Source organism: Corythoichthys intestinalis, chromosome 8 (genome assembly GCF_030265065.1).
Source record: "Corythoichthys intestinalis isolate RoL2023-P3 chromosome 8, ASM3026506v1, whole genome shotgun sequence".
NCBI classification, from domain to species: Eukaryota; Metazoa; Chordata; class Actinopteri; order Syngnathiformes; family Syngnathidae; genus Corythoichthys; species Corythoichthys intestinalis.
This window is the reverse complement of record NC_080402.1, coordinates 4,736,947-4,763,318: the sequence shown is the minus strand read 5'-3', so window position 1 is coordinate 4,763,318 and position 26,372 is coordinate 4,736,947. Positions and strand designations below refer to the sequence as shown.

The 26,372-nt window shown below is 37.3% G+C and overlaps 1 protein-coding gene across 1 annotated transcript in view; it reads right to left on the bottom strand.

Moving 5' to 3' along the window:
* Window positions 1-3,404: 3,404 nt before the first annotated feature.
* Window positions 3,405-26,372, bottom strand: part of hhip (hedgehog interacting protein) — a 102,597-nt gene continuing 79,629 nt past the window's right edge. Inside the window, exons 12-13 of the mRNA XM_057844074.1 lie at window positions 10,113-10,261; window positions 3,405-7,897 (exon numbers count right to left, since the gene is read on the bottom strand). Coding sequence (XP_057700057.1) covers window positions 7,701-7,897; window positions 10,113-10,261 — 346 coding nt within the window. The 3' untranslated portion in view covers window positions 3,405-7,700. The remainder of the gene's footprint in view (window positions 7,898-10,112; window positions 10,262-26,372) is intronic.

Below are 26,372 nucleotides of genomic sequence, written 5' to 3'. Positions count from 1 at the left end.
TGTCCTGACAGCAGGCTTTATTTCTTTGCATGGACATAAGTAAACTGGCATATTGACGCATTCACAAATCACACAATCTGTAAATTCGCTGTCAACAGACCCGTCGCGCTCTACTCGCTGAAACGATGTTCGATTTCGCGGTGAGGGTGGATTTTAATTCCGCATGATCATCGCGCATTCCTCCTCCGTGAAGTAAGGTGCCCGTGCCATCGTCACAAGTAGTGTTTGACTCTGGTTTCCGCCCCCTTTTATGTGAACGCGCAGTAACTCTGACTGGGTTGACACAGGTTCGACTAATCAACCTCATAATCAGCGTCGTAGCACCGACTGACCACAAACTAGACAACCAGGTTTTGTCAACTCCGGTTACCCGCTGGTAAACTGGATTACTTCTGGGGAGGTTGAACTCAGTTCGTAGTATAGGCCACTGATAGGATTTGGAGTTTTTGCAGTGTTCAAAATAAATGTATTGTAACATATCAGGTTATAATATCGCGGGGATATTTGCATGCGTTCCTGAATGCACCGCGTGACGTGCGGGGGTGAGGGAGGTGCGGGAGAGCGAGAGACGTGCCTTTCTGTTGTTGTTGTGGTTTCACAAGATCCCCAAAAATAAATAATTGCAACCTAACGAAGCGGGTGACTCTTTGTCAACGTTACAGTATGATACCTGCTGTATTGGAGCACAGCGCTACTGGGTGTTTTATCCAGCAATGACTACTGAGCTAAAATTGAAAGTTAGCTCTATCATATTTTCATTTTACACCCTCATCACTCTACAACACTATGTTTTCACAGATGAAATAAAACCTGTATGTAAGACACGTTAGCCACGCGCAGGGCTAACGTTACGTGAGCGAGTAACGTTAATCTTATTTATTAGCGCCGTGAAGTGTACTGCTTTAAAATGGCGGCTGTTTACTAACACCGCTGACTCTGTCATTTCACATCTAGTTCAACATACATGTGATATCTATGAGACGCATTAGATGCTACCTGCTACCGCGGTAGCATCATGCGGGCTAGTTTTTAGCAACATCGGCGTAGTTTGTAGCGGCTTTCGGCTGCAGAAAGGTATTTTATATTTTTTTTATTGCTTCCACCTCGACGCACGTGACATCAGCGCGTTGTCCCGCATTAAAAGTAGTCCAGTCAAAACGTGATGCGTAGAGCTGGCAAAATTAAACGATTCCTCGAGGTGAATAAAATTACTCGGAGCAGTTTTTAAACTCGAGTTGCTCGAGTATTCGTTTCAGCTCTAAATGGAAGTAGATTTTCACTCAAAATCTCTTGATACATGGCCCCATTCCTTTCTTCCTTTACACAGATCAGTTGTCCTGGTCCCTTAGCAGAAAAACAGCCCCAAAGCATGATGTTTCCACCCCCATGCTTAACAGTGGGTATGGTGTTCTTCGGATGCAATTGAGTAGTCCTTCTCCTCCAAACACGAGAACCTGTGTTTCTACCAAAAAGTTGTATTTTGGTTTAATCTGACCATAACACATTCTCCCAGTCCTCTTCTGGATCATCCAAATGCTCTCTAGCGAACTGCAGACGGGCCTGGATGTGTACTTTCTTCAGCAGGGGGACACGTCTGGCAGTGCAGGATTTGAGTCCCTGGCGGCGCATTGTTTTACTGATAGTAGCCTTTGTTACTGTGGTCCCAGCTCTCTGTAGGTCATTCACTAGGTCCCCCCGTGTTGTTCTGGGATTTTTGCTAACCGTTCTTGTTATCATTTTGCCGCCACGGGGTGAGCTCTTGCATGGAGCCCCAGATCGAGGGCGATCATCAGTGGTCTTGTATGTCTTCCATTTTCTAATAATTGCTCCCACAGTTGATTTCTTTACACCTATTTCTTTTACCTATTGCAGATTCAGTCTTCCCAGCCTGGTGCAGGTTTACAATTTTGTCTCTGGTGTCCTTCGACAGCTCTTTGGTCTTAGCCATAGTGGAGTTTGGAGTGTGACTGACTGAGGTTGTGGACAGGTGTCTTTCATACTGATGAGTTAAAACATGTGCCATTAATACAGGTAACGAGTGGAGCCTCGTTAGACCTCGTTAGAAGTAGTTAGACCTCTTTGACAGCCAGAAATCCTGCTTGTTTGTAGGTGACCAAATACTTATTTTCCACTCTAATTGGGAAATAAATTCTTTAAAAATCAAACAATGTCATTTTCTGTTTTTCCCCCCATATTCTGTCTCTCATGGTTCAGGTTTACCCATTTTGACAATTATAGGCCTCTCTAATCTTTTCAAGTAGGAGAACTTGCACAATTGGCGGATGACTAAATACTTATTTGCACCACTGTATCTGGTAAAAATTAGCATCGTACAGCATTTAAGACTTGGACTTTTGCGATACAAATTAGCCAATTTTTGTAAACATTAGCCTTATATAGCATTTAAGCTAGCATACTTTTGCAATGCAAGTCAGCTAAATGTTGTAAACATCAATATTATATAGCGAATCTAGCTAGCCGACGTTTGTTATGCAAGTTAGCCAATTGTTGTGAACGTTAGCATTATAAAGCATTTAAGCTAGCGTATTTTTGCAATGCAAGTTAGCCAATTGTTGTAAACATCAATATTATATAGCATTTAAGCTAGAGGACTTTTGCTATGAAAGCCAGTTGCAACATTTATACATACAGTATATATTTATATGTATGGCATATTGAATTATATTGAATTTAAATGGACTAACTATAGTCACAAAAAATGGTATAGTTTAAAAAACTAAATATGTTCTTTATACTTTTCATATATGTGCGTGTGAAAAAAAACTTTTATATATATATTTTTTTGTCACAAAATATTACAATGAAATATTAGTTATAGGAGTTTGGAAAAAAAAGTTTGGTTAAAAAAACAAAAAAAAAAATATATATATATATATTCAGTAAAAATGGACTAACTATATTCACAAAAAATGGTATAGTTGGAAAAAAACTTTTGAAAAAGTATATACACTTTATATATGTGTGCGTGATAAAAAAAAACCTACAAATGTATTGTATTCTAAAATTATATATTTTTTGTTATAATGACAAACGTAATACTTGTGAAGACAAATTAAAAAAAGGCAGTATGACTTAATTTTTAAAACATGTACTACTTTTATATTAACATATACTAAGATTGTAATGTAATTCAGTTGTAGAAAAATAAAAAAAATATTCTATTTTTTAACACAAAATATCATTTTAATATGATTTATAAAAGTGTGTGAAAATGTTAGAACATTTACGACGTAATCAATTTATTTTGTATTAAGCCTTATACATACATGGTTTTAAAAAATATATATTTTACAACAATTCCTTTGTTTGAAAAATCCTTTTTTTTTTCGTACAAGAAAAATTTGTACAAAGAAAAATTTTTTCAAACGTAAGTTGAAAGTAGACAGCAAACACCCCCGTTTTGGACATGCTATAAATTTTAATAGACATATTGATATTTCTGAAGATAACGTTATCATCCCTAAGTTGTATTTACAATACACGAATAAAAAAAAGAAAAGAAAAAAAAAGGCACACACACAGTACAATGACATACTTAAATAATAATCGCATTTTTTGTGTAACTACTTAAATAATGAAAATGGTTATTCTATTCACACCATGCCGTCTGAGCAGCTACAATGCAACAACGTTCACATTAAGTGCTAACAAAAAAAAAAACAAAAAAAAAACAACAACAAGAAAAAGAGTTTTTTTGTCTTTCTTCTCGATTTTACTGCATTGAAATTCCACCTTTTTGGACTTTTGCGACAGGCAAAATGAAAGCGAAAACGCTAGCGCGTTAGCTTAGTCATGCTAACATGCTAACGGATGCGGATTATTGAAAAATGAAGTTGCGAGTGGACAAAAACCAATGGATTTTCTTCTCCCATATATTATTCCAATTAGAAAAATATAAAAACACTCTGTTGCAACAAGATTATGCTACGTACGACACAATTATGCTATGTTTTTTATTTTTTTTATTTATTTTTTGCAATGCTAAGTAGTAGTGTGTAAGCACTATATAAGAGAATATATATATATATATATATATATATATGTATAATATATATTCGTCCCTTTGTGGTTTGGTTGTCCGCTAGCCCCTTTTACACCATCCGCAAAATTGTTTCGATTGTTTGTATTTTTTATTTCATTCTTAACGGTTTTACATCAGAAATGTTTGCATTCATATTTTTCGATGAACAATGGGTAAGTACTTCGTTTTATTACTGATTTTATACGGTGCCACTTATGTCCCTGGTATGAATGGAGCTGTATTTTCACTAAAGTTGGACAAATACTCAACTTTTTTTGTTTGTTTGTGTATATTATCAATTATAAATTTAAGGGTACAGACTCCTAAATTCATTTCTTAATGGATTTTAATTATTTTTATTTTCAAATGTAGTTAGCACAAAATGTCCCCTCAGTTAATGTCCAATCTGTTTAAATGTTGGTTTTATATTCAAAACAAAAATTGAACAAAACATTGATGAAAGGTGTTTTGTCCCCTCTCTTAGTGTCCACTCTGTTACGTCCGAATGGCACAACTATTTTAAAAAATGTTTAAATTTTGGTTTTATGTTCAAAACATTAAAAAAAAGTTGATGTATGTGTTTTGTCCCCTCTGTTAGTGTCCACTTTGTTTTGTTTAAATGGCATCCTATTTAAACATGTTTAAATTTTTGTTTTACGGTATGTGTTGATGAAAGGTGTTTTGTCCACTCTGTTACGTCCAAATGGCACTCTTTTTAATTTTTTCATAAAATAAAAAAAGTTCATTAATAAGGGTGTGTACCCTCTGTTAGTGTCCCCTCAGTTATGTCCAAATGGTGCCCTATTAAATAAATGTTTCAATTTTGTTTTATGTTCCAAACATAACAAAAAGGTGATGGTGTTTTGTCCACTCTGTTATGTCCAAATGGCACCCTATTAAAAAATGTTTACATTTTTATTTTGTATTCAAAAAATCAAAAAAGGTGATGAAAGGTGTTTTGTCCCCTCTGTTAGTGTCCACTCTGTTACGTCTAAATTGTACCCCATTAAAAAAAAATGTTTACATTTTTATTTTATATTCAAAACATCAAAAAAAAGTTGATGTAGGTGTTTTGTCCCCTCTGTTTTGTTTAAATGGCATCCTATTAAGAAATGTTTAAATTTTTGTTTTGTATTCAAAACATTTAAAAAAAAAATGATAAAGGCATTTTGCTATGCTATTAATATATTCAGATGGCACCCTATAAAAAATGTTTAAATTTTTCTTTTACGGTATGTGTTGATGAAAGGTGTTTTGTCCACTCTGTTACGTCCAAATGGCACTCTTTTAAATTTTTTCATAAAATAAAAAAAGTTGATTAATAAGGGTGATTTGTACCCTCTGTTAGTGTCCCCTCAGTTACGTCTCTTTAAAAAAATGCTTCAATTTTATTTCCAAACATAACAAAAAGGTGATGGTGTCTTGTCCACTCTGTTATGTCCAAATGGCACCCTATTAAAAAATGTTTCAATTTGTATTTTGTAGTCACAAAATCAAAAAAGTTGATGAAAGGTGTTTTGTCCCCTCTGTTAGTGTCCACTGTTACGTCTAAATCGCACCCCATTTAAAAAAAAATGTTGAAATTTTTATTTTATGTTCAAACCATCAAAAGAAGTTAATGATAGTTGTTGTCCCTTCTGTTAGTGTCCACTCCGTTACGTCCAAATTGCACCCTATTAAAAAAAAAAAAAAAAAGCTTACATTTTTATTTTATATTCAAAACATTAAAAAAAAGTTGATAAAAAGTGTTTTGTCCCCTCTGTTAGTGTCCACTGGATTACATCCAAATGGCACCATATTTAAAAAAAAAAAAAAAAAAAGTTTACATTTTTAATATTCAAAACATCAAAAAAAGTTGACGAAGTGTGTTTTGTCAATTCTGTTACGTCCAAATGGCACACTATTGAAAAAAATGCTTAAATTTTAATTTTTTATTCAAAACATCAAAAAAAAGTTGATGAAATGTGTTTTGTCCACTCTCTTTGTGTCCACTTGGTTACATCCAAATGGCACCATATTTAAATAAAAATGTTTAAATTTTGGTTTTATGTTCAATACGTGAAAAAAAGTGTCCCTATTTAAAAAAAAAATGCTTACATTTTTATTTTATATTCAAAACATTTAAAAAAGTTGATAAAAAGTGTTTTGTCCCCTCTGTTAGTGTCCACTGGGTTACGTCCAAATGGCACCATATTTAATTTAAAAAAAAAAAAAAAAAAGTTTACGAAGTGTGTTTTGTCCACTCTGTTGGGTCCAAATGGCACCTTATTAAAAAATGTTTACATTTTTATTTTATATTCAAAACACCCCCCCCCCCAAAAAAAATGTTGATGAAAGTTGTTTTGTCCCCTCTGTTCGTGTCCACTCTGTTACGTCCCAAATGGCACCCTATTAAAAAAATGTTAAATTTTTTATTTTATATTCAAAACATCAAAAAAGTTGATGAAAGGTGTTTTGTCCCCTCTGTTAGTCTCCACTGTGTTCGGTCCAAACGGCACCCTATTAAAAAAATGTTACATTTTTTTATTTTATATTGAAAACATCAAAATGGTTGACGAAAGGTGTTTTGTCCCCTCTGTTAGTGTTCACTCTGTTATATCCAAATGGCACCTCATTTAAAAAAATGTTTTATATTCAAAACATCAAAAGAAGTTGATGAAAGGTGTTTTGTACCCTCTGTTACTTCATTTTTTTAATTCAATTATTCTAAAAACCCAATTCATTTACCCCATTTATATTTATTCATATTCATAAAATATACAAATACAAACACAAAACAATTAATGTATTTTTGCTAATATTTAGTTTTTAATGACTGAAAATAGTCACACTAATCACTTGCTTTATAAAGGGTTAAATGTCCTAATTGCCCCCCCCCACAAAAAGGAAAACAAAAAACAAAAAAACCTCAATTACCATAAATAGTAACTTGCTCTATAATAACTCATTGTATATATATGTATAATAACTATATGTAATAACTATGTAATAACTACGTAATTACTAAAATGCTATTTTGGTCTTTTTTAATTTTTTTCTTCTTTTTTTAAGAGCAAGTCTGCTTCATGAAGTTACCGTCAATGGCAGTGAATGAGTTAGCGTGCGACGATTATATGGATTTAATACGATATCATGTACACATTCCATAAAATTAGTTCCATTTCACACCAAACGATAAAAAATACAAAACAATGTTAATGTTTCTGAGCGTTTTTTGTTGCTGAAACATTTCAGGCATATGAATCGTTTCGAGCAAAAACCAATCAACATATCAATCCGGCTCGTTTGTTTTCCCGCCGGGTGTCCGCGTGAAAGGGGCTAGCATTAGCTGGTTGGCACGAGTGCGTGTGTGCAAAGATGGTTTTCGAAAAGTTTCGTAAAGAAAATGCAGAGCTTTCGCAATCCGGTGTCTCTTCTTCATCCCGCGTTGAAAATGTCCAAGTGTCTCGTGTATGAAAGTCACCACCGTAAAAATCAACAGTCGCTCTGTCACGGCGGCGTTTTGTTTTAGAAATGTCTTGACAGCGCTTTTTCCGTGAGCGAGTCTTATCGTCCAGTGCGGATTCGTAACGTCCGGTGAAAGGCAGCTGTAATAAAAAGAAGGATACCTCATGGGAGTCTAGGTAGATTTAGGGGGGAGGACCGAGCGGTCCGCCGTTTATACGATATAGCCGGTGAGGTCGAGGAGGTACGAGGTCATGTCGATGATGTGGTCCAGGAGGCCGTCTTTTTCCTGGTCATTGGGCATGCCTTGTTCGCTCTGCTCGCACTGGTTGCCCGAGTAGCCGCTTTTGCACAGGCACTTGTTGGGCTCCATGCACACGCCTCCGTTGCGGCAGGCTGGATCGCACTTAGCTGAAGAAAAAAAAAAAAAAAAAAAAAATAGTTGGGATGGAGGCGCTGCATGTCACATGAGTGTAGGGCTGCAGCTATCGAATATTTTAGTTGTCGATTAATTGATGGAATAATCGAGTAATTGGAGAAGGCACATGAAAAATTAAAATACCTGAGCTGAGCCTCAAACGGTATATATATATATATTAGGGCTGTCAAACGATTAAAATTTTTAATCGAGTTAATTACAGCTTAAAAATTAATTAATCGTAATTAATCGCAATTCAAACTATCTATAAAATATGCCATATTTTTCTGTAAATTATTGGCACAAGACGGATATATACATTCAACATACGGTACATAAGTACTGTATTTGTTTATTATAACAATAAATCAACAAGATGGCATTAACATTATTAACATTCTGTTAAAGCGATCCATGGATAGAAAAACTTGTAGTTCTTAAAAGATAAATGTCAGTAGAAGTTATAGAAATTTTATATTAAAATCCCTCTTAATGTTTTCGTTTTATTAAAATTTGTAAAATTTTCAATCAAAAAATAAACTAGTAGCTCGCCATTGTTGATGTCATTACACCATGCTCACTCCCCAAACCCATAAAATCATTTGGACCCAAGCGCCAGCAGAAGGCGCCAAACAACAAAAAAAGGCAAGAAGTAACAAGCGGACATTACACTGCTGTCGTTTTAATCTGACCGAGGCATGTGCGTTAATTGCATCAAATATTTTAACGTGATTAACTAAAAAAATTAAATACCGCCCGTTAACGCGATAATTTTGACAGCCCTAATATATACATATACATACACATATACATACACATATACATATATATATAAATATATATTTATACACCTATACATACATACACATATACATATATATATAAATATATATTTATACACCTATATATACATACACATATACACACATATATATATATATATATATATATATATTTTTTTTAAAATGAAGATCTATGTAAAACAAAAGAACAATTGGCTAAATTTAAAAAGTCCGCTAGCTTAAATGCTATATAATGCTAAAGTTTTTTTTCAATGCTCTTAACAAATGGTTCAGACACACATTCCCACAAAAACGGCTAAATATACCCATAAATTAAATTATGAATGCATTAAAAAACTCAAACAATACTATCCTCATTAAAATATGAACACCTATAAATATTTGGGTGGTTTTAGTTAAAGCAGACACTGTTTTTTCATCTGTGTGATTTTGACAAAGATCAGATCGCATTTGATGGTGATTTTATGCAGAAATGTGAGAAATTCCAAAAGGTTCAGATACTTTTTCATCCCACTGTACACATACAATAAAAAATATCACACATTGTGAATTTATGACTGAAACTATGGCGAATTTTCTAGGGCTGTCAAAATTATCGCGTTGACGGGCGTTAATTAATTTTTTAAATTAATCACGTTAAAATATTTGACGCAATTATCGCACATGCCCTGCTCAGATTAAAATGACAGCAGTGTAATGTCCGCTTGTTACTTGTTTTTTTTTTGGTGTTTGGCGCCCTCTGCTGGCACTCGGGTCCAAAAGATTTTATGGGTTTAAGCACAATGAGTGAGCATGGTGTAATTATTGACATCAACAATGGCAAGCTACTAGTTTATTTTTTGATTGAAAATTTCACAAATTTTAATAAAACAAAAACATTAAGAGGGGTTTTAATATAAAATTTCTATAACTTGTACTAATATTTATCTTTTAAGAACTACAAGTCTTTCTATCCATGGATCGCTTTAACAGAATGTTATTAATGTTAATGCCATCTTGTTGATTTATTGTTATAATAAACAAATACAGTACTTATGTACGGTATGTTGAATGTATATATCCACCTTGTGTCTTATCTTTCCATTCCAACAATAATTTACAGAAAAATATGGCATATTTTATAGATGGTTTGAATTGCGATTAATTACGATTAATTACTTTTTAAGATGTAATTAACTCGATTAAAAATTTTAATCGTTTGACAGCCCTAGAATTTTCATCTCGTTCTCATGTCGTCAGATGACAACTGGCTTCAATCAGTTATGTTTTAATCTTCCAAAACCTGTTTTCAGCCAGTCATCGTGACGTCATCATCATGAAAAAAAAAATGTTCGTTGACGAAATATTTTTGTTGTTGTCATCGTTGATAAAAACAACACTAGTTTAGATCAATATGAAATCTCACCGATACGGCAGAGCGGCCCCTCCCAGCCGGGGCTGCAGCAGCACTTGCCGGTGGGCGTGCAGTGTCCGTTCTTGCAGTGTCTGGAACAAGCTGTCATCAGCAGCTCGGGGGGCTCCACCTGACGCTGGCACTCCTTGGGCACCAGGGGCCTGCAACAGTTGCAACACGCACGATCACTTTTTCCAACTGGCCGGCTGGACATGACAATCTCAGTTCTGCAAACTTTTATTCTTTACTCTTTTCTTTGTATTTGTATTGTTGTAGCTGTAGCGGTTTTATTATTTCTTTTTTAAGGCTCTAAGTACTGTGATTGGCTGGCAATCAGTTCAGGTTTTCCATAGACCTCCTTTTCATCGTTAGCTAGGAGAGGCTCCGGCACCCCCTGCGACCTTTGTGAGGATAAATGGCACGAAAGATGATATGATTGAATAAATAATTGCAAGTATTCTCTTATTTAGCTATTTGAAAAAAACAAAAACATTTTTAAAAATTAAATTAACAATAGAATGGAAGAAAGAAACGCAGTGAATCCTTTTAAAAAAATTTTTTTTTATTAGATTAAAAAAGTCAATCATTTGTAGACCTTGATGAGGATTAAAGGTACAAAGGATTAAATTATTCAAATAAAAAAAGCAACAATTTTTAAAATGTTAAATTGAAATAAAACATTTAAAAAAGCGAAGTAACTATTAAATAAAAAACAGTTAATACACCCTTATTTTCATGTATTTATAAAAAAAAAAAAAAAAAAAAAAAAAAAAAAAAAAAAAAAAAGCACCCCCCCCACCCAAAAAAAACCCTGTAAATATTCTGTTATTTTTGTCAATGTTGATGAGGATTAAAAGTACAATGGATTTACGGATTAAAATTGTGTACAAAAAAAAGTCAATATTATTTTAATAATAAAAAAAATAAAATTAAATACTCCCTTATGTGCCATGTGTTTTTTTTTTTAAATGAATATAGTTAAAAAAAAACATTTTAAACTATATTTGCGACACTTGTGAGGAATGAAGGTACAACGGATTTACTTATTTAAAAAAAAAACACTTTTGAATTTTTAAATTAAAATACACATGAAAAAAGTGCAGTAAATTATTTTCATGTATTTTCAGATTTTTTAAAATTAAAAATAAATAAATAAATAAATATATATATGTGTGTGTGTAAACAACAGTAAATTTTCTGTGATTTTTTAGCCCTCAATGAAAGTAAATAGTCCCTTAATTATATAAATATATATATATATATATATATATATATATATATATTATATATGTAAGCATTGATGAAGGAGTATTTGTGACCCTCATGAGGATTAAAGGTACAAAGGATTTACTTATGATTTAACAAATAATAATTTAACTTAAAATAAAAAAAAAAGAAAACAGTATATATTATTTTGTAATGTATTTTAAAATATTTTTATTTAAATAAAAAACTAAAAATTTTTCATGTATTTTTTTTCTAATTAAAAATTAAAAAAAAGGAAATATGTAATTTCTTCTATATATATTTTGTAGTCCTCAAAGAAAGCAGATGATTCCTCAAAATTATTCTAAAATACGCACTGTAATCCTTTGTTTTTTTAGGTTAATGGGGACCAGAACCCCCCTACGATAAATGAAAAACCGTGAAGAAGCGAATACAGTTTAAATGGATTGGACCTCTACTAACGATAAACTCATTCAAATTCGATTGGACATCTATCAACGTCAACGGCACTGAATGACTTAACTCCCAAAATAATCCTTCAATTTTTAGCAAAAAAAAACAAAAACTACCCTCTATTGCCAAAAAAACATCCAACAAGCACAGAAAAAGACAAAAACAAAATTTAGTTGGCTTCCACTTGACGTCGTAATTCAACACATTTGCTTGGAGCTCTTCGCTAAACACGCACCGCAGTGATCAACGTTTACAAAACCGGCTCAGATTGGTCGCTTGGCGTTCTCCCCAAATTGTCACTTGTATCCCGAGGAATAAAAATGTCATTAAAAAACCCCAGACATGCCGCATCTTGAACATCACAGCAAGCGCACGCTTTGATCGCTCCGTATCGAGACAAAGAACGCACATGCCTGTAAAATAATGATTCCATATCACACGCTACAAATCTGGAAGTAATATGACAAGTGCGTAATCAAGTTCAAATGTGCTCGCCACACACAGACATGAACAGAAAGCCCGACGAAGTGCATTTGAATCTAGCTAGCATTTTATTAGCCTTGCAAGCAAGATGGTACTTCCTGATTCAGTGATTCCTTATGCAGTACTGTCTTGCAAACCTCAAATGTCCAATCAAAAACTTCCCCGGTCATTTGATGTTCCAGCCAATCAGAAGGAGGCGGGACCAAGAATCAACTACACCTAGACCCCGAGTTACAAACGAGTTCCGTTCCTATGCCGGCGACGTAACCCGAATTCCCGCGTTAATTGGAATTAACCCTTTAAGTACCCCTAAATGCCCCCCAAATCTCAAAATAACTATCCAAAAACTTGTATTATACAGTGCCTTCCATAATTATTGGCACCCCTGAAAAAGATGTGTTTTTTAGCTTCTAATATTTTTTTTAAATTCAAATAATATGGGACCTTAATGGAAAAAAAGTCTGGATGTTCACCAATCGACAGTCAGAGAAGTTGTCTACAAATGGAGAGAGTTTGGCACTTTTGCTTCTCTCCCAAGGAGTGGCCGTCCACCAAAGTTGACGCCAAGAGTTCAGTGCAGAATACTCAGAGAGGTAAATAAGGACGCTAGAGTGTCTGCTAAAGACTTACAGAAATCACTGGCACAGTCCAATAACTCTGTGCACACATCAACTATATGTAAAACAAAGGCTAAGAATGGTATTTATTGGAGGACTCAACGGAAGAAGCCACTGTTTGTCTAAAAAAAAAAAAACATTGTTGCTCATTAAATGTTCGCAAAAAGGCACTTGGACACTCCACAGGAGTTTTGGCAAAATATTTTGTGGACTGATGAAACCAAAGTTTAATTGTTTAAGAGTAACACACAGTGTCATATGTGGAGGAATAATGGAGCAGCTCACCAACATTAACACCTTATCCCCACCGCAAGGCATGGTGGAGGACGCATCATGATTTGGGGCTGTTTTGCTACCTCAGGGCCTGGACAACTTGCAATCATTAATAGAAGAATGAATTCAAAAGTTTTGCAGGAAAACCTGAGGCTGTCTGTCAGACAGTTGAAGCTAAAAAGAGGATGGATGCTGCAACAAGACAATGAGTCAAGTCAAAGTCCAGACTTGAACCCCATTGAGATGCTGTGGCATAACCTAAAGACAGCGATTCATCACAGACATCTCAGAAATCTGACTGAACTACAGCAGTTTTTTAGAGAAGAATGGGCCAAGATTAGTCCTGATCGATGTGCAGCTAAAGGAACCATCTGGTTGAAGTCATTGCTGCCAAAGGGGGGGCCACAAAATATTAAATGTGAAGATTCACTTACTTATTTTTCCCCCTTCTGTCATTGTTTGCATATTATTCTCATTAAAATATGAAAACCTATAAATTTTAGGGTGCTTTTAGTTAAAGTAGACACTGTTTTTTCATTTGTGTGATTTTGACAAATATCAGATCACATTTAATGGTGATTTTATGCAGAAATGTGAGAAATTCCAAAAGTTTCAGATACTTTTTCATACCATTGTATGTATATTCTTTTAGTAAATGGTGGTGTTGGAAGAAGGGAACATGCAAAGTGTATGGAAAGAATTCTCCCTGTTTGACAGCCATCGTCGTGTACGTCACCTATCGACAAACGTCTCCGGCGTTTTGTTTATACACGCTGTATGTATTTATTGTAGCATGTGCGTGTTTGCTGTGTACAGATATAAACCATGTGGGTGGCGGCTACATGCGAACACGCACATCTGCGGGCTTGTGTGAGAGTGTGATATGCCGAGTCCCAGCAGGGTCTTGCACAAAAAGAAAAACACTTTTCCTGGCCCTCTTAAATCTTCCGCCGTCATCGCTGAGGCTCTTGACAAACATGGCCGACAATACACAGTAAATATTCTTGCAGAGTTAAAATGAGAACCTGATTGCTCCACTTAAGTACATTTTTCTGTATCTGTACTTTACTTGAGTACAAATATGAAGTGGTACTTTTTACTTTTACTTCACTATATTTTACAGCAGGTATCTGTACTTTTCCCCTAACCTTTTTCAAATTGTCGCCTGCGTCACACATCACTTTTGTTTTTTTTTCTCATTGTTAATTGAGTTTCGTTTTCATGCCTCTGGCGTATTCGATAAGCCCCGTGCTGCAACTATACCCTAACTGAGCACTAGAGGGAGCAACACGAGTAGTAGCAAGACTGGCAGGTGAACTGCCCCCGCGACCTGACCTTGGATAAGCGGGAGAAAATGGATGGATGGATTGAGCTTGTTAAACTTGTTTAAAGGGATCCTCTATTTTTAAGACAAGTAATTCTCAAAAGATAAATGTTAGTATGAGTTATAATAATTTGATATTAAAACCCCTCTTATTGTTTTAATAAAGTTTGTAAAATTATTTTAAGTGATAGGTCGCCATTCTTGTTACGTCGCATTGTGTGACGTCACTGGTCCCCTTGGCGAAATTCCAGCGCGTCACTCGTTAGCTTTCCCGACATGTCGTCAGTTCTACCCTTCTTATTTGAACCAGATCTGAAAAGTGAAGAGCAGGACAGCACTGTCGGTCGTTCACAAGACGAGCTTCAGGGAAAAATGCGTGCCGCAAATACCTGATAAGACAAAAGTTGGGCAAAACTGGTGATGTGAGAGAGTCCTGTTGGGAACTCCGGTTGGGAGCGAGAGTGCATGCTGTTGGGATTCGGGAACTCCGGTTTTATTAGCAGATGTTCAAGGTAAGCATATTGCGTTTTCAAACTTATCCCAATATAATTATGTAGATTGTTAGCATCCAGAGCTGTCGTGTGCTTTACATACAGTACAGGCCAAAGAGCACACCTTGTGTAATCCAGGTTTTGTACAATGCAACGCATGGTAGCTAGGATACGTGTATAAAAGTACCAGAAAGGGGAGAAGCTTCCACTTATGCACATTTATTCAAAAAAAAAAAAAAAAAAAATTCCAACTTGACCACTTCACTCGGGAGCTCAGTAGTACGCAAACACGCATTCCCTGACGAACTCCAACATTGTTGTAAGGTCCACGTCAGAGTCACTGTCGTCACTGTAGCGTGCTGTAGTGCTTTAATTATTTAGTATGATTTGGGGAAAACTCCAACTAAGAATAGTCAACAAAAAATATAGCAAATCTGCGTTTTTTACTCACTCGAGGATCCAGGAATTAGACCGATCCCATGGCAATACCGCAGCCGCAGTCATGCCGTCGATTCCTCAAAATAGACTGATCTGAAAAGCCGCTGTGGGACCGACGAATAAAAAAAAAGGACAGATCCGAAACCATTAATGCAGACGCGATGGGACCGTCGGTTCCAGAAAATAGATGGATCCCGTACTTGACTGAGGATCCAGGAAAAATGTTCGGGCGCCAGTTGTAACGCATGGTGAGTAGGATACGTGCATACTGGGACCAAAAAGGGGATAGAAGCTTCCACTTATGCACATTTATTCACTAAAAATAATAATTCCACCTTGACCACTCACTTCACTCCCCTTGTTTCCATTTGACTGGAAATTGCATCCAAAAGCAGCACATTGTGGCATTTTACTTCGCGAGTTTAGGCAGCAATAAGCAATTGTTGAACACGCTACACATTTGGAAAGATACCAATGACATCATCACTGCGAGCCCGCAAACCATGGCGCCAACTAACGGTCAAAATATGGACTAAATATTATTAAATATTGTCATTGATTTAACGTTTTATGTGTTTCTAACAACATATTTTAGTACAAGAGAACAATTGTGGTTTATTAGAGCCTACATGTATTTAAGTCAGAGGATCACTTTAAAGTGCAGTCAATTTTATTTCTTGTTTTTTTCCATTCTGCAGTTTTAAAATCAAGGAATTTTCTGGTTCTTTAAATATTGACTCAGATCTCTGTCCACAGGTTATAATGTACCCGACTTACATGATGTCGACTTCTCGTCTTCTGTTTTTTCTCCAGGTTTTTAAAAAATTTTTTAAAGTTGCATAACAGTCTCATTCGCTAAGTCTCAGCATAGCTGGTAAGTACAGTATATTATTTGTCATTTAATTTTGCTATGTTTAAAAAAAAAAATGAAGATGTTTGCACTATTTTGATTTACATGATGTGAAAAAAAGTTTTTTAGCATGAATCATGTTTTTAAAATCATCTTTTTTTTCCTCTCCAAGTAATCATATAGTATCAAAAAAACTAACAAAACAATCATCCTTTCAGAGCCTCTTCTTTCAACTTACAGTCACTTTTTTTCCCCATAATTCAAAAAAGGCTCACACATTTCACATTTGACGAAACTGATGTTGAACCCCCCATCACGTCAATCAAAAAACAACTACCTATTCCGATCGTATTTCAGTTTCTGTAAACGCCGGTGTAAATTGCAGGCTGGTGCTCCCGCCCCTCCCAAAGTGGATAAATTCCCACAGTGGCTGTTGACCCAGCTGCCTTTGTCAAGTGGCGCTACTGGCAGGTGCTGTTTTCACAGCCACTCGTACACACTGTTTAGTTGTGTGGCTGACCCTCCGCCCGCTATTAACACTTTAAACCCCCTCGTCCTACAATCCTCAATTTTCCGCCATATCCAGTTAGCAATACAGTGGTACCTCTACATACGAAGTTAATCCGTTCCAGGACCTTGTTTGTAAGTCGAAATGGTCATATGTCGAGCAGGATTTTCCCATAGGAATACATTATAATTCCATTAATTCGTTCCACAGCCCAAAAACCTTCACTAAATCCTTAAAAAATACTGCTGGTACTATTACAAATGGCAATTACACATAGCAAAATAAATAAATTATAAATCAAAATCGTAATAATAATAATAATTCCTGTATTAATGTAACGAATCGGGTTCTAATGTGGCGGACGTTTTTTGCTGACCCTGAACGCACCGCGGGGCTGACGTGCCAGAGACAGACCGGTGAGCTTGAGTTTCACTTTCACTTTGAATGTTTTCTTGAGAACACCGTCAATTGTGGCAGACAGAAGGTGTTTTTGTTTTGAATAAGTCGTGAAATAAATGATAAAAACGTGGCGAAGTTGGCGATTTCTCTGGAGATGTTACCACAATAAGAATTGTCAGCTTAACTTATAAAGACTGGCGAACGATGGACGGAGGAGGACCGCGGAGATGTATTGTTGAGCCATTTCACGGATGCCCACCCTACGCTCATATTTTTCTGTCATTTGCGTCTTCATTTAGAAGGTAAGCGTCAACTTTTTCCTTGTTTCACCACCTGTACCAACCTTTTCTGAAACCAGTGTTGATTTGTCACACAAGAAAATCCGCCATGCATTCGTCTGCGGTGCTGCCATTGTCGTCGTATTTCGAGCATGTCGTCGGATGTAGAAACAAATGGCGAGTCAAATTTTACATCGGATGTCGAAAAGTTCGTGTGTCGAAGCGATCGTATGTAGAGGTACCACTGTATATCGAAAGGTTGCTATATCACAAAGCCCAAAAAGTTATCGACATGCTCCAACCAAGAATCGTTATATCGTTTAAAAACAAAAAAAGGTGTCACTGCCCCAGCCCCCCAACCCCCCAAAAACCCAACAAGTTGTTAGTACAGGGTGACCCCAAAAAAACGGGCCCCAACTCTAATTAGGCCCCGTTTCTTAGTGTTTTGTCCGAATGAAATGAAACTTTGGTCATAACTAGTTTATTATATTCAAAACATCACATCAAAACACTAGGGTCTTTGGCCTTTTTTTCTCCGTTCTACAGCATATGTTCTAGATGGCCTCCATTTAGCTCCATGCATTTCTTAAGGCGCTACTTCATTGGGTCTGGAGGACCCCCAGAAGACATTTGTCTTGGAGTTCGCCTTTCCATCAAGATGGAAGTGGGCTTCATCTAATGAAGTAGCCACCAAGCCCCTGCACTCTCCTAAGTGCACGGTGTGGGCTTCAATCTCGGCCAGAGGCATCATTGGACCAATCTTCATCGAAGAATCTGGCGCAGCAGTGACAGTCACCAAGGAGCGGTATGTGGAGGTCCTCAAAACCTTCAAGAATGAGCTCCAGACCATCTACCCGTCGCTCATGAGCAAGTTCTGGTTCCAGCAAGACGGAGCAAGTTCTCACACCTCAAACCTGTCCCGAGATTGGCTGAAAGAGAACTTCGGAGGCCGAGTGATCAGTCTCAAGACTGATTTTGAGTGGGCACCCCATAGCCCGGACCTAAGCCCCCCAGATTTTTTTCTCTGGGGCTATCTTAAAGACAGAGTCTACGCAGGGAAACCCAGAACCATCACGGAACTCAAGAAAGCCATCAGGGAGGAGATGAGAGCCGTTACCAATTCAGTCTGTAAGAACGTCATGGACAACTTCGTGCTGCGCCTCAAGAAATGCATGGAGCTAAATGGAGGCCATCTAGAACATATGCTGTAGAACGGAGAAAAAAAGGCCAAAGACCCTAGTGTTTTGATGTGATGTTTTGAATGTAATAAACTAGTTATGACCAAAGTTTCATTTCATTCGGACAAAACACTAAGAAACTGGGCCTAATTAGAGTTGGGGCCCATTTTTTTTGGGTCACCCTGTATTAGAGTGAAGTCTACGTTAGCTCACTTGAGGGCGCTAGACATCCAATTCATTTGGACTGGATTGGACATCTAGCGTGGTCAACACAGGTGGGTAGTCACTAGGGGTGAAACGGTTCAGTTAGCCCACCGTTCGGTTTGAACCTTGGTCTTGGGATCACGGTTTCGGTTCGGTTTGCAATTTTTTTTTTTTTTTTTTAAACTGCCTTTATTTTGCTTTTAAGAAAAAGAAATAAACACTTAAAATCAGGGTTGTTCCGATCATGTTTTTTTTGCTCCCGAGCTCATCGTTTTAGTTTGAGTATCTGCCGATCCCGATATTTCCCGATCCGATTGCTTTTTTTGCTCCCGATTCAATTCCAATCGTTCCCGATGTTTTTTCCGATCATATACATTTTGGCAATGCATTACGAAAAAAATGAATAAAACTCGGACGAATATATACTGTAAATTCAGCATACAGTACATAAGTACTGTATTTGTTTATTATGACAGTAAATCCTCAAGATGGCATTTACATTATTAACATTCTCTCTGTGAGAGGGATCCACGGAAAGAAAGACTTGTGACTTTGTATATTGTGACTAAATATTGCCATCTAGTGTATTTGTTGAGCTTTCAGAAAATGATACTGCAGCCATGCCCCAATGCATGATGGGAAGTGGAACCATGATGGGAAGTGGCTGTGCGTCGTGCTACCAATAGATATATTTCCAGTGCCTTGCTAAAGTATTCGGCCCCTTTGAACCTTGCAAGCTTTCGCCACATTTCAGGCTTCAAACAAAGATTTAAAATTTTAATTTTTTATCAAGAATCAACAACAAGTGGGACACAAGCGTGAAGTGGAACAAAATTTATTGGATAATTTACACTTTTTTAACAAATAAAAAACTGAAAAGTGGGGCGTGTAATATTATTCGGCCCCCTTGCGTTAATACTTTGTAGCGCCACCTTTTGCTCCAATTACAGCTGCAAGTCGCTTGGGGTATGTTTCTATCAGTTTTGCACATCGAGAGACTGACATTCTTGCCCATTCTTCCTTGCAAAACAGCTCGAGCTCAGTGAGGTTGGATGGAGAGTGTTTGTGAACAGCAGTCTTCAGCTCTTTCCACAGATTCTCGATTGGATTCAGGTCTGGACTTTGACTTGGCCATTCTAACACCTGGATACGTTTATTTTTGAACCATTCCATTGTAGATTTGGCTTTATGTTTTAGATCATTGTCCTGTTGGAAGATAAATCTCCGTCCCAGTCTCAGGTCTTGTGCAGATACCAACAGGTTTTCTTCCAGAATGTTCCTGTATTTGGCTGCATCCATCTTACCGTCAATTTTAACCATCTTCCCTGTCCCTGCTGAAGAAAAGCAGGTCCAAACCATGATGCTGCCACCACCATGTTTGACAGTGGGGATGGTGTGTTCAGGGTGATGAGCTGTGTTGCTTTTACGCCAAACATATCGTCTTGCATTGTGGCCAGAAAGTTCAATTTTGGTTTCATCTGACCAGAGCACCTTCTTCCACATGTTTGGTGTGTCTCCCAGGTGGCTTGTGGCAAACTTTAAACGAGACTTTTTATGGGTATCTTTGAGAAATGGCTTTCTTCTTGCCACTCTTCCATAAAGGCCAGATTTGTGCAGTGTACGACTGATTGTTGTCCTGTGGACAGACTCTCCCACCTCAGCTGTAGATCTCTGCAGTTCATCCAGAGTGATCATGGGCCTCTTGGCTGCATCTCTGATCAGTTTTCTCCTTGTTTGACAAGAAAGTTTGGAAGGACGGCCGGGTCTTGGTAGATTTGCAGTGGTCTGATGCTCCTTCCATTTCAATATGATGGCTTGCACAGTGCTCCTTGAGATGTTTAAAGCTTGGGAAATCTTTTTGTATCCAAATCCGGCTTTAAACTTCTCCACAACAGTATCTCGGACCTGCCTGGTGTGTTCCTTGGTTTTCATAATGCTCTCTGCACTATAAACAGAACCCTGAGACTATCACAGAGACTTGATTACACACAGGTGGATTCTATCTATAATCGTCTGTCATTTAGGACAACATTGGATCATTCAGAGATCCTCACTGAACTTCTGGAGTGAGTTTGCTGCACTGAAAGTAAAGGGGCCGAATAATATTGCACGCCTCACTTTTCAGTTTTTTATTTGTTAAAAAAGTTTAAATTATCCAATAAATGTTGTTCCACTTCACGATTGTGTCCCACTTGTTGTTGATTCTTGACAAAAAAATTCAATTTCATATCTTTATTTTTGAAGCCTGAAATGTGGTGAAAGGTTGCAAGATTCAAGGGGGCCGAATACTTTTGCAAGGCACTGTATTTAAGGTAGAGGATCACTTTAGAAAAAAAAAAAAAAAGGACAGTAAAATCCAAGCATTTTCAAGGAGCTGTACAAACCCTGAATATCTGATTTATTGGTCTAAAAAAACGCAATAATAACAGTATCACTTCATCTTCAGTGACGCTGCAGAACCATCGACCGCCACCAGAATTGCTGTTTGCCTCCTTTGGTTTGACATTCCGCAGTTTCCAATCCATGGTGGCCTATTTATTATCAGAGGCGCACTTCCACTGACAAACAAATACCTCCAGATGAAGTCATCTGGCCGAGACATGTTTACACAAACACTGCTGAGGGATTTTATAGCTAATGTTTCCCTGTAGGGCCTTTAGCGCCCTACCTAACAGCTCCCCTCGTCTTCTTCCCAAACAACATCAGAAAAAAATGACATCACTGTACTACAACAGTAAGATTCTAATGTTCCCTAAAATAAGTCAAGGTTTTTTCGTCATACTTTAATGGGGAAAATTATTATGCAATCCTTAAAACTTTATGACAGTAAAGTGAAGCTTATTGGGATGAAAGTAAGAATTTGAGTGAGGAAGTCATCATTTTATAACATTATCTTCAGAAAAGTTGCACATGTAGCAGAAAAATAGTTCAAATTTGATGAAAATACAGTCGTTATTTTTCAAACAGGGTCAGATAAGGATAAAACGATTGGAATTTAGCCAAAAATATTAGCTGAAAATGTGAGGACTGACGTTTGTCAATTCCAAAAACCGCTATATCTGTTCATTCCAAAGACTGCGATGTCTGTCAATTCCAAAGACAGAAATGTCCATCAATTCCAATGACAGTTGTCAATTCGAAAAACGGCTATACGGGTCAATTCCAAAGGCCTAAATATCGGTCAGTTACTATGACAGAAATATCCGTCAATTCCAAAAACAGAAATATCCGTCAACTGCAATGACGTCTACAGTTGTCAATTGGAAAAACTGCTATAAGTGTCAATCACAGTCTCAATTCTTGGTTAAAAGCAAAAAAAAAAAAAAAAAAACGTGCAGTTAGCATTTCTTTTACGTAAATATGTCAAAGTACGATGCTAGTCTGTCAGTCAATGTAGCAGCCGCCATATGTACACAAAGCTTTTCCGGTAAAAATTCTTGTGAATAAATGGTTAGATCTCTGAATACTTTATAGATATGGACGCAAAACAGTCTCGATTCTTGGTTAAAAGAGAAAAGAAAAAAAAAAAACGCGATTTTAATTTTACGTAAATATGGCAAAGTACGATGCTAGTCTGTTAGTCAATGTAGCGGCCGCCATATGTAAACAGAGTTGTTTACGTTGAAAATTCTTGTGAATAAATGCTTAAATCCCTGAATTCTTTATAGATATGAACGTAAAACAGTCTCGATTCTTTGTTAAAAGAGCAAAAAAAAAAAAAAAAAAAGGCAGTTAGCATTTATTTTACGTAAATATGTCGAAGTACGTTGCTTGTCTATCAGTCAATGTAGCGGCCACCATTTGTAAACAGAGCTGTTTACGTTGAAAATTCTTGTGAATAAATGCTTAAATCCCTGAATTCTTTATAGATATGGACGCAAAACAGTCTTGATTCTTGGTAAAAAGGGGGAAAAAAACGTGCGGTTAGCATTGATTTTACGTAAATATGTCTAAGTACAACGCTAGTCTGTTAGTCAATGTAGCGGCCACCATATGTAAACAGAGCTTTCCTGGTGAAAAATCTTGTGAATACATGCTTAAATCCCCGAATTCTTTATAGATATGGACGTAAAACAGTTGTCAATTCGAAAAACTGCTATAAGCGTCCACAGGTGTCAATTCTGAAAACGGTTATAACCATCAATTCCAAAGACCTATGTATCTATTAATTACTGTGACAGAAATATCCGTCAATTCCAATGACATAGTGTGGGGCAAATAAGTGTTTAGTCAACCACTAATTGTGAAAGTTCTCCCACTTGAAAATATTAGAGAGGCCTGTAATTGTCAAAATGGGTAAACCTCAACCATGAGAGACAGAATGTGGGGGAAAAAAAACAGAAAATCACATTGTTTGATTTTTAAACAATTTATTTCCAAATTAGAATGGAAAATACGTATTTGGTCAATACCAAAAGTTCGTCTCAATACTTTGTTATGTACCCTTTGTTGCCAATAACAGAGGCCAAACGTTTTCCGTAACTCTCCACAAGCTTTTCACACACTGTTGCTGGTATTTTGGCCCATTCCTCCGTGCAGATCTCCTCTAGAGCAGTGATTTTTTGGGGCTGTCGTTAGGCAATCCGGACTTTCAACTCCCTCCACGGATTTTCTTATGGGGTTCAGATCTGGAGACTGGCTAGGCCACTCCAGGACCTTGAAATGCTTCTTACGAAACCACTCCTTTGTTGCCCTGGCTGTGTGTTTGGGATCACGGCGAAAGACCCAGCCACGTCTCATCTTCAATGCCCTTGCTGATGGAAGGAGATTTTCACTCAAAATCTCTCGATACATGGCCCCATTAATTCTTTCCTGTACACAGATCAGTCGTCCTGGTCCCTTTGCAGAAACACAGCCCAGAAGCATGATATTTCCACCCCCATGCTTCACAGTGGGTACGGTGTTCTTCGGATGCAATTCAGTATTCTTTCTCCTCCAAACACGAGAACCTGTGTTTCTACCAAAAAGTTCTATTTTGGTTTCATCTGACCATAACACATTCTCCTAGTCCTCTTCTGGATCATCCAAATGCTCTCTAGCGAACTGCAGACGGGCCTGGACGTGTACTTTCTTCAGCAGGGGGACACGTCTGGCAGTGCGGGATTTGAGTCCCTGGCAGCGCATTGTGTTACTGATAGTAGCCTTTGTTACTGTGGTCCCAGCTCTCTGTAGGTCATTCACTAGGTCCCCCCGTGTGGTTCGGGGATTTTTGCTCACCGTTTTTGTTATCATTTTGACGCCACGGGGTGAGATCTTGCATGGAGCCCCAGATCGAGAGAGATTATCAGTGGTCTTGTATGTCTTCCATTTTTTAATAATTGCTCCCACAGTTGATTTCTTTACACCAAGCGTTTTACCTATTGCAGATTCAGTCTTTCCAGTCTGGTGCAGGTCTACAATCTTGTTTCTGGTGTCCTTCGACAGCTCTTTGGTCTTGGCCATAGTGGAGTTTGGAGTGTGACTGACTGAGCTTGTGGACAGGTGTCTTTTATACCGATAATGAGCTAAAACAGGTGCCATTAATACAGGTAACGAGTGGAGCCTTGTTAGACCTTGTTAGAAGAAGTTAGACCTCTGACAGCCAGAAATCTTGCTTGTTTGTAGGTGACCTAATATTTTCCACTCTAATTTGGAAATAAATTCTTTAAAAATTAAAACTGATTTTCCTTTTTTTTTCCCCCACATTCTGTCTCTCATGGTTGAGGTTTACCCATGTTGACAATTACAGGCCTCTCTAATCTTTTCATGCAGGAGAACTTGCACAATTGGTGGTTGACTAAATACTTATTTGCCCCACTGTATATTCGGGCCAATACGGTACTCACTTTTTTATATTTGAGTAAAAGTACAAGTACAAGTGAGTTTCATTAATCATCACATTAATCGATGATTAAAATAATCGTTCATTGCAGCCTTATATGACGCGTTTTGACCTGTTTTGAATTACAGCTGCGGTCGCCGAACAAATGAAACTCATATGTCAAAGCACCGCCGTATCCCCGGCGAACGCACATCACGTTACGTCTCAGACGTTTAGCGAGCGGGCGTCTCCGCGGTTGAGGTCAGAAACTCCGAGAAGATCCCGAGAAAATTGTTGGAAACGCGCGAGAGACATCAATACGGCGCGAGCCCCTCGCTTTCCAAACATCTGCGGTGTCATTAATTGCGCCGACGCTTGGGTGGCACTGTCGTCACCCGCGACCGATCAGCTGCGTCGCATTTTTCAAGTGCGATTCCCGCTCTGCTTTTTCTACTTCATCTGTCTTTCTTCATTTAACAGGAGATATTTCATTTCTTCTGGCTGTTTTCACTTAGACGCTAAAGGACAAAACACGTGCGGGTGTCGCTAAGTCAAAACATTTTACGGGCAGTGTAAAAAATGGATTTTTCTTACATGGCTGACAGTCAGGGCGAGACCGTCTGTTTGCGAGGCTTGTTTTTGTTGTCGACTTGTAGTACTTGACCAAGTATTTGTTTATTATTGGTGTCGGAAATATGAGACATTTGCATATAATTGAAGATGTTTGACTGATATAACGGCTCAAATGTAATACTAATGGCGTACCGCACGCAGGCTATTTTTAGACCGTGATGTCGCATCATAAAGCGGAAGTAAAGCTGAAGTGGGACATTATAGACCCGCTCTCGCATAGACACAACGCAATTAGTGCTACTTTTCGCCGGTAATCTTTCAAAAACGAACATGCCGATCACGCGTTGTTTTTTTGGAACTTGTAGAAACGACTCTAGACATTACGACACACGAAGGATGTTGTCTTCATACGTTTCCGGAAACCAAAAACTACGGAGGTAAAAATGTGAAGACCGAATCAACTTGCGCGGACTTTTAACACCAGCTCGGTGAATCCATTCACATTTCATATGCAGTAAACATTATGTTGGGTTGGCATGGTCTATCAGAGGACAAAGAGGTAAGCCATTTTTATATTTTTAACTTATTTTTTTAGCGTAACGTTGTGCCGTACTGCTTCTGTCTGACAATGAATGACCTGAAAAGAATTACAATGGTATCTGACTGCCACTGTTACCGTTTCTATTATATATATATAAAAAAACAACATTAGTAAGGGGGAAGTGTAAATAAATCATAGGATTAGGATGTGTTATCATGAAAAACTTAAAAGTGTTCGTTGGCTGTCACTGAGTAGCATTTGCTATCGCTACACAAAGCTAACTAAATTACCCCCCAAGAACGGTAAGAGACGTAGGACAACCAGAGGATTTAGAGTGGGGAGAACAAGTATTTGATACACTGCCAATGGGTTTTCCCATTGGCAGTGTGTATTACAGAAATATGCCTCAATGCCAAAGACTTAAATATCCGTCAATTCCAAAGATGGTGATGTCGGTCAATTCCAATGGCGTCTAAAGTTGTCAATTTGAAAAACGACTAAAAGCGTCAATAACAATGCCCTAAATTTCCGTCAATTCCAAAGACGGCTATATATGTCAGTTCTACTGAGAATTAGGGAAAAAGTTACCGACCAGCAGAGCAAAGCCATTTCATTTCATAGTTTTAAATCATTTA